Here is a 10,293-nt window from a genome sequence, read left to right as displayed (position 1 = left end):
AAAGGGGCTGACCCCTCTAATTAGGGGCTCAGAAGGGCCAAAATCTTACATCTGTAACTCTTTAATGATGAATATTTTGTTATAAATTATTGAAGCAAAAATGTTCATCTTAACATTCTGCAACTATATATTATAAAATTTTGATCATATGTTACGTAATAAGGGGCCGTAAGGGGCCAGAATGGTAAATCTTTGACAATTTATATCTCGAAAAGGGGAAATATTTTGATAAGCAATATTGAACAAAAGATGTTCAAAATAATGTTCTTAACAATATACACCCTTTTAATTTTTGCAAGACATCCCCATTAAGGACTTGGAGGGCTGGCCCCTAAATATTGTTATTCTATATATCTCTTAAACGAAAGGAAATTTCTGAATAATTGTTGAACAAAAAGTCTTCAAAATCACAAGACCTTTCATTTGATATCAAGAAAAAGGGGCTGACCCCTCAAATTAGGGGCTCAGAAGGGCCAAAAGTCTTTCATCTATAACTCTTTAATGATGAACATTTTGTTATAAATTATTGAAGCAAAAATGTTCATCTTAACATTTTGCAACTATATATTATAAAATTTTGATCATATGTTACGTAATAAGGGCCAAAAGGGGCCAGAATGCTAAATCTTTGACACATTATATCTAGAAAAGGGAAAATATTTTGATAAGCAATATTGAACAAAAGATGTTCAGTATAATGTTCTAAACAATATACACCCTTTTAATTTTTGCAAGACATCCCCATTAAGGAGTTGGAGGGCTGGCCCCTAAATATTGTTATTCTATATATCTCTTAAACGAAAGGAAATTTCTGAATAATTGTTGAACAAAAAGTCTTCAAAATCACAAGATTTTTCATTTGATATCAAGAAATAGGGGCTGACCCCTCAAATTAGGGGCTCAGAAGGGCCAAAAGTCTTACATCTGTAACTCTTTAATGATGAATATTTTGTTATAAATTATTGAAGCAAAAATGTTCATCTTAACATTCTGCAACTATATATTATAAAATTTTGATCATATGTTATGTAATAAGGGCCATAAGGGGCCAGAATGCTAAATCTTTGACAATTTATATCTCGAAAAGGGGAAATATTTTGATAAGCAATATTGAACAAAAGATGTTCAAAATAATGTTCTAAACAATATACACCCTTTTAATTTTTGCAAGACATCCCCATTAAGGACTTGGAGGGCTGGCCCCTAAATATTGTTATTCTATATATCTCTTAAACGAAAGGAAATTTCTGAATAGTTGTTGAACAAAAAGTCTTCAAAATCACAAGACCTTTCATTTGATATCAAAAAAGAGGGGCTGACCCCTCAAATTAGGGGTTCAGAAGGGCCAAAAGTCTTTCATCTATAACTCTTTAATGATGAATATTTTGTTATAAATTACTGAAGCAAAAATGTTTATTTAAAAGTTCTGCAACTATATATTATAAAATTTTGAACTTATGTTACGTAATAAGGGGCCATAAGGGGCCAGAATGCTAAATTTTTGACACCTCGAACAAGGGGAAATATTTTGATAAGCAATAATGAACAAAAGAAGCTCAGAATAATGTTTTAAACAACATGCATCCTTTCACTCTTTACAGACGAATATCTCAGTCAAGATCTTGACTAATCTTATCCAAAATCAGACGGAAGACCCACTCGTTGCTCGCAACGAGAACCATCTAGTTATTCTTTTTTTTTTTCTTCTTTTTCCTAGACGCCAACTTTGAGACCTCACATCTCGCTCATTTCTCAACGGATTTTGCTCAAATTTGCAGAGTTTATAGACGTTACAAAACTCTATCAGAATGCTGTCAAACAGTTCAAAAAGTCACTTCCGCTTTTGAGTTATTGCCCTTTAAATGAAAATTTATTAAGCTTCATTTCCAGACAAAGGCTCCGAGACTACAAAAGCTGGAGCAGAAATTCTACCGAATTTAGATAATAAAAAGATTGAAGTTGTGCACATCGGTTTTTGTTTTTCGATTTCTGTATTAAAAATGGCGCTAATTAGGGGTCAAAATTTAGAACGCCTAAAAGACCGAAAATTTAGACATATTTTCCTTTGTATCTTTAAAACTAAAAATATTTTGATAAAACATGTAGAATAAAAGTTGAGCACAATTTCAAGGCCTTTCATTTGACACCACTAAAAAGGGGCTGGCCCCTCAAATTAGGGATCTGGAGCCCTTTAAAGTTTTTGCTTTATAACTCAAAAACGGTAAATATTTCGAAATGGCTGTCGTTAAAAAAGTTGTTCTTTAACATCTTATTGATTTCATGAAAATGTTATTTTGTTCGAGTCTTGTGTTTTAAATGCGCCAGAAGCTTGACCCATATACAGGTAACTGTTTTCATTCAGCAAGTAAACGAGAGCTTTTCATGCGTGTAACTAAAATAAACTAAACTAAATAACAAATCTGGCTACATTAGATGCTAATATTCTTTAGAATAAGGTTCTTGAAGTGTTTTGTGCTTTATTTCCAAGTTATTTTTTGATAACTGTTCGTTTTATTTCATTTTTTTCAAAGTCGAATAAACCAGTCTACTAAAAAAGGGGAAAAAGATAACCTTTTCTTCTTATCATATAAAAACAAACAATATACTGAGAAAATAAAACATAACTTTGAAGCATAGAGTATTTACAGCCATTAAGTGTGCGCCTTTTACATTCACCTTGTGTGTTTACAATTATGTAACGCCTCCCTCGATAGCGCGTGGCAAAGGAGGTCACCGGGGATCAATCGGCGTGTGTGATCCAGCGACCTAGTCATACACAAAACAAATCAGAGAATGGCCATTCCAAATTCATTTTGTAAACTAAGTCATGAGTGGATAAATATGTTGAATCTTTCAGATTATTTCATAATATCTTTGATTAAATCGCAAGTGCATTTTATTTAATATTTTATTCACTGAATTACAGGAAAGTTGCATAGTTATTTTTATAAACAATTTATTTCTCGATATCGAGTTAATTGTCTGTTTTATTCATAATAAAATTCAAAATATGTTACCTTAATAAATTCCTACTAGTAATGGAACTTTTGAAACTTAAATGTACATGTATGTAATCTAATATACGTTCTTTTGTCGACGCCCTTAAAATGTACAACTGTATATATACAGAGCGCCCCAAATATATGCATATCGAGCGTATGGAAATACAAAATTCCACATTCACACGCGCCTCCAAAATATGTAGAATGAGACATACATGTACATGCGTAACTGTATTTGAATATTACAAATTAATTAGACACCTAACCTTGAACAAATTATTTTTTTCTACTAAACTTGTTATTGTATGCAAACAAAATGATAAACATGTAATTATTTATAGATTCCCATTATTTTTTCTGAAAATCAGAACACATTTATCAGCTCTCTTAAGGTTTTACGGATACATACAATGTACACGCATGCAAGTACAGAACATGCACGTTTAATTTATAAGTGCATATGCAAGAGCGCCCCAAATATATGCATATCGAGCGTTTGAAATTCAGAAAAATTCTAAATCCCAAGTCTTTTTTTCCCATTATCTTTGCAATAAAATATCGGTTAAACTGAAATGATTTTATTGATTTACAACATATATTAAAGTCAATTATAGGTCCGCTGAGTTGATCATGAGTTGTTTTCATAACGGGTAGTCCTCCTGGCCAGTCATCGTCACGGTTTGTAACATCGTAATTACACAGGTAAATACTAAGATGTCAATCCATATATTTTCCATAAGAAATGAATTACCGGGAGATGTCTCGTTTTCTCTGATCATATATTAATTGACAGCGTTTATGAACAGCTGTTAAAACACAGACCTTTGTAAACCGGTAAATCACAAAAAAGAAAAATCCGAGACAAAAAACAGAAAATATAAATGTCTCTGGAAATAACATTGCCTTTAGATAACTAAAATAAATCAATGTCCGCCGATTTTTGAATTAATCTGAACATTCATTGATGTGTACCTGTACAAGCAGTGTGTATATTTTTTATGAAGCCTTCGTCCAAACGAACAATATAATAAATCTTGAATGAATTAACTAACCCCTCAGTACACACACATTCGACTACACCTGAAATCTAATCAAAATCAGATCTTTTTTACGGCCCGAAATTCTGATAGTCGCTGTATTTCTAATCTGATTGACTATACATGTACAGTACAGGCAACGCGGATCCCGTATTTCCCGCGCCCCGTCGCGGTATAAACACAACGCGGGATTTGGCCAGGTGAGACAGGTAAACCGCGTTCCCTCCGCGAGAAATTCATCACCTACCTGTCCCCGCCGCGGTTAAATCATCGATCAACTAGTATCGTAAACAAACGGGAGTTATCTCCCCGAACAGGAATTTTGCGAAATTCCCTCTTAAAAAAAAAAAAAATTAAAATCCCGCAGTGTATGTATATTTATGAAAGTATTTTCTTTTATTTCGCAAAAGGTGAAAATAATGAATGAACAAAAAAAAAATTGTAAAGCAGAATATATTTAATCTTTTTTTTTTTAATTTTATTTATTATTACTAATTTTGTTAAGTTATATATCAATACTAAAGCGACATCTTTTTTTAAATAGTATCAAGAAAACTATTTATAAGCTGAGTCATTTGAGAGTTTAACGTGACAAATTTTAATATCGGAAATATAAGTTCTAATAACTTCTCTTTTCAAATTATATGCGATCTGCAATGTTACATACATGTACACGTGCTAAACAATAGTCAGTGCGAGTTCCGATTAACAGTTTTCAGCATTTCTATGAGGAAAAAAATATATCTATATACTGTTCATGTTTTTTTTTTTTTTTTTTTTTTTTTCTTTTTTTTTTTTAACCAAATTTAGAACAATATAATTCATTTAAATAATTTCACTTTACTGTATTAACAGCTGATTAATGTGCAAGCATTTCCCTGAAATTGTCGAATGACCGGAAAGCTGTAATATTCGATGGTGAGCGTTTGCAGTGAGTGGGCGCGTGAACGTTATAAAAGATATCAATAAAATATAACAATTTTTTTCCCCTCGATATTTACTTCTTTTGTAAACAGTGGTTTGTTTTTAATTTAAACATTTCTCCAATTACAGAAGATGGAATGTGTCAATGCCAAGCTTACTTGAATATATTCTGTTTCTTTGTGTATTAAGTATTAGTCGCGATCATTTTCTGTGTATAGGGATTAGCAGAGCAAGAGCAGGAAACGGCATGCCCTAGGGGTTTCACACCTGTCCTAGAGTACCTGTGGTAAATTTCTCTGCATGTGCAAGGCGTTGTCTAGCCATACAACACACCAGTCCCTTCAACGTTTCATTATTTCTTCATTTTCAAATGTAACTACAACCATGAAAGATACGCGAGTCAATATATACTTTTTTTTTTTACCCTGAGTGTATATTAAAAGGAAAAAGATCAATCATACTTTTAAAACAAATTAATAGAGTTTAAATGAAATAAAAAAGATCAAATTAAATTATGTTTTATTACTTTTTTTAAAATGCCGACGGGCTTGGTATTTATGTTTCTGTTTAACATATATGTACATAAGTAGAATGTAAAAAAAAAAAAAAAAAAAAAAAAAAAAAAAACGTACAGAATGTTACGGCACGTGCAACGTTTTTCCTTCGGTCAGTTTATTGATTTATCGAGTCCATCGATTAAAACAAAATATTCATGATAGAATTTCAATGAAATGAATTGCTTCTGGATTATTTTTTTTCCAGTTTCAATATGTCGTTTCTGTGAACAGATAATATACTGTAGCCGATTTATCAGTTTATTGTCCAGTTGTGGACTTTGACTAATTCTCTGATCAAGTTTCTGAAAAACACCGAAATAGTGACAGCCACAGACACTGTTTAAGGTCTTCCGTTTAAATAGCACGATTAAAGACAAAAATATCTACCGAAACAAGATATAATAGCATATTTTGGTGACATGTGGTAGGTACATGTATATGATATTTTAGGCCCGATATCCAAGAGGGGTCCAGTGTTAACAAATGGAAGTGACTTACCTTCTCTATTTCATAATACCGCGGGTATGATTTTTTAATAAAACGTTAATTCCACGTTATTTTTATGGATTTTCCATATGGAATACATTGTAAATGTGTACTAGAAGATTAATTTATGGAAAAAGACGAATAAAAATATTCTTGGACCCCGGGGTGTATATTGGGGGGGGGGGGAGGAGGGGTCCTGTCCACAAGCACCTGTACAGCATTCAAGATTAAAAGACCATTCAAACAATACAAATCAGGAACAGTGCAAATCTTTTGAAATCAGAGGTAGAATCAAGTGCCATGGATCTGTCATGTTGTAAATTTTGAACTTACCGGTTGTCAGTATTTACTGCCGCCTGGTAAATTCAAAATTTATAGCATGAGAGATCCTTTTCATGCTAGCACTTACCCCGACACGAGACCTTATACGGTCTCATCCAGAGGACCGATCTCCACGTTTTACTACTTATCCAAACTGGACATAAAACATTCTCATTGAATTTTTTAATCATTATGTTGAACCTAACAAATTATTCCGACTCGCTGTATGATCTGAAAAAACATGGCTGAACTTATCCATTCAGAAACTCACAGACTGGGATTGCTTTTAACCAGTGTGTGTTATGGCCTTGATGCAAGGTCATTTGGTCGAGTCAAGGCCACTGACAGAGAAACTGTAATTTCGCTACCGTATTTGTACTAGTGAAACATTGCTGGTATCATGCAGAGTGTGACATGGCCTTGACTCAAGTTCAAGGTCACTAAGGATTAGATGTTTTGACTGTATGTATGGACTAAAAGAACATGACATGTCACTGTGAACTTTTCAAGTCGTAACACACACATTGGGTTTTATGACGAGAGTGTGTCATCGTTTGACGCAAGGCATTTGGAATGTTCAAGGTCACGTACATTCCTCTACAGTTTTTCCTAGCGAAATATTGTAAGTTGCTTCCCCTTACAAGATTGCTTACATGTATAACTTTAGAATGTGGCATGACCTTGACTCAAGGTCACTTCTTCCTTCCGCAGCTCCAACGGAAGACCTATTCGTTGCTTTGCAACGAGCTCGCTCTAGATTTTCCTTATATTAACTAAAGCTTTACATTCTAGGATACTGTGGAATCATCAATGTTCGTGGGGGACCATTGTTCGTGGATTTCGTGGGTCACCCTTATCCACGAATTTACATCCCCACGAAGAATTATTTTGTCAACATATTTATTTATTGAATCTTCTGTGTATACGAGTTACCCACGAGATTACGTCCCCACGAATCAACAAAATTTTGCTTGCCCACGAACATTGACCCCCACGAATTAAAATGATTCCACAGTATAATGATTGAGTATTAACAAAGTGTATAGATTCTATCATATAGTGGTAAAACATACATCTTCCAGTTTCTATTGGAAAGATGATGATTTGCAGTACGATATTTTATAAGCATTTTTTCTAAATTTAGGAGATAATTTATCAATATAATTTTCAAATCCAAAGTTTTGTTTAAAGATTATGTAAATCTACGTTTCCAGACCACTTTTGAATAAATGGATCTTGTAATAATTGTTTTACAATAGCAGTTATCCATTTATAATTCATATTGACACCCTGTTCCTACTATACATGTGAAAAACCACACATAATGACATATTTTCTGAATGCAATCTAATCACGGGTTTGTTAAATTTTCATCAAGTTTAAACATGTTTTGCATAATACATTTACAATTTTATTTTTCGGGCCTGATAAAGGCTTTGCCCAATATGAAATCATTCTACAATATACCGAGATGTATGGAGGAAGACGACCTGTTTCACGTAGATCATGTACGTGTAAATCGTATACGGTACCAATTTTGATGCACCCGATGCGCATTTCGACAATTTATGTCTCTTCAGTGATGTTCATGCCGAAACATTGGAAATCCAAAATATTTTAAAAAGACTTTGAAGAGCTAAAAAAGGTGCCAAAGATTGGAGCCAAATACATGTAAAGATCAGAGCTATGCATGAGGGAGATAATCCTTAATTTTGAAATAAATTTTTAAATTTTACAACAGCAATAAAATATATATCGGTATTTTCCAGCTAGTACCGACGTATTTAGCTACTGGGCTGTAGAGGGACCCAGGGACTAAAAGTCCACCAGCAGAGGCCTCGACGGGAAAATACATCGCCTAAATATTTAAAATTCTTTAACATTTTAAATAGCTAGATTCTCATAACAAATTTTTCTTTTTTACATATGACCATTTGAAAATACTACGATATTTGATTTTTCAACATTCCCTTTCAACGTCCATTGAGAACATTATGTCTGAAATTCGTTTATTGCATGTTGAACTTGGTTGGTCACGTGATCACGTACCAACCAAGTTCATTTCCCAGTGAACCTTTTAACCTTATTAATTACGACTTATAACAGTCCATTGGAATTCCCATGGGTACCAATTGCGCCCCGTTATTAGCAGACCTTTTTTGTATTCATACGAAGCAGAATTTGTCCAAAATCTTAAACGTGAAAAGAAGAAAATACTTGCTGTGGCCTTCAACTCGACATTCAGATATATCGTCGATCGACGTATTGTCAATTAACAATGGTTTTTTCCATTCTTATGTCAATACGAAATATCCCGGTGAGCTTGAGATAAAAGATACTACAAAGTCTGACACATCTGTTTCATATTTAGATATTTTACTTGAAAAAGACGTTAATGGTAATCTAACAACCAAGTTTTATGATAAACGTGATGACTTTAACTTTTCAATCGTCAGCTTCCCTAACTTATGCAGCAATATACCTTCATCACCTGCATACGGGGTTTAATCTTTCAGTTGATTCGATACGCAAGAGCATGCTCTACTATACGTACGTACAATTTCTAAAACGAGGTAAATCATTGACAAACAAGTTGATGAAACAAGAATATCAGATGTCTCGTTTAAAGTCATCATTTCGTAAGTTCTATGGTCGATACAATGACCTTGTCAGCAAATACAATTTATCATTGAGTCAAATGCTGACTGACGTTTTTCATACTAATTGTTAGGCAATTATTTACACACTAATTTGTCGACAGATTTTTCCGTTATATCCCGATCATGACAATGAGCACACGGCGGGTGTGACAGGTGCTCACTCAGGGGATGCTCACTCCTCCATGGCACCTGATCCCACCTCTGATGTTTGTGGGGTCCGTGTTTGCTCTGCAGCTATTTTGTAATGTTTAATGAACTTTTGAGCTTGAATAGTGTTCGTTATCTCCACATATTTCATTTACATGTACATTAAAGACGAATATTCGAATAATATTACATGTACATGCATTACACAAACGACCCGCCGTATCACTATGTTATAACTTAGTGACCATTGTATATTCTCGCGTATAAGTAGGTCCGCATGTAAGTCGGTTGTATTTTTTTTTCAGAAAAAGTGCCAATCTTTCTATGACTCACCTATAAGTTGGACACATAGTTTTGGACCAAAATTTAACTCCCAAAAAAGCCGACTTATAGGGGAGTATATACGATACATAGATAAGGGAAGTTGACGATAGAAAAGTTGAAGCCATCACGTTTTTCATAAAGTCTGTTGGTAGGTTCATACTGAATTGTCTACGGATTCCTTCTCCCGTTTGCCCGATCATGACAAGGAGCACAGGGCGGGAGATTTTGGTCAACAGGGCATGCTTAAACGAAGTACAATAATATTTTTGATATCAGAAATGTGGATGTAAAAAAATATGGTATTTGTAAATTTCATGGGTTTGAAAAAGGAACAAGGGTAAAAAAAATTAACCTCTTTCTGATAAGAGTCGTCACTATCAACATCCGAAAATTCTGTGCTAAAGGACTCATGGCGCATCTTGGAACATTCTGGAAAGTTTTCATCCCTCTGTGGCACTGCACGTTCATACAAGTATTCATAAGAATACACGATTTATATATTTCAGGAACATCATTGCATACTTCTTTTTAAAAAAATATTGATGAACATTATTCCAGTTGTTTAAAATGACACAAATTGCAAAAAAGTTGACAAATTCGAATGAAGATTACTTAAAAGTTTCACATTTATTGCTCTGTTAATATTAAAAACAAAATAAGATGCATTATTTTTTAATTTTAAGAAAAAATATTTAACATGTTTAAATAGTAATTTAATATTTTAGACATGAATGCAAATAATACATTCCATAATATAAAACGTTAATAGCATACTGTACAATTACTCACAACTTCTAATGAAAACTGAGTTTTCATTACTTAGTACCTGGACATT

The 10,293-nt window shown here is 33.4% G+C and overlaps 1 protein-coding gene across 1 annotated transcript in view; it reads right to left on the bottom strand.

Annotated features, from left to right (window-relative positions):
• LOC133185338 (uncharacterized) overlaps positions 1–9,890 on the bottom strand; it is a 49,677-nt gene extending 39,787 nt beyond the window's left edge. The window contains exon 1 of the mRNA XM_061320483.1: positions 9,811–9,890. Within this exon, the coding sequence (XP_061176467.1) occupies positions 9,811–9,876 (66 nt within the window). The 5' untranslated portion in view covers positions 9,877–9,890. The remainder of the gene's footprint in view (positions 1–9,810) is intronic.
• Positions 9,891–10,293: the final 403 nt, after the last annotated feature.

The sequence above is a fragment of the Saccostrea echinata genome, unplaced genomic scaffold (assembly GCF_033153115.1).
Source record: "Saccostrea echinata isolate AGI-Se365-2 ecotype Australia unplaced genomic scaffold, CSIRO_AGI_Sech_v1 ptg000012l, whole genome shotgun sequence".
Classification (NCBI taxonomy): domain Eukaryota; kingdom Metazoa; phylum Mollusca; class Bivalvia; order Ostreida; family Ostreidae; genus Saccostrea; species Saccostrea echinata.
The sequence above is the reverse complement of the archived record's forward strand: the minus strand, read 5'-3'. Positions and strand labels throughout refer to the sequence as shown.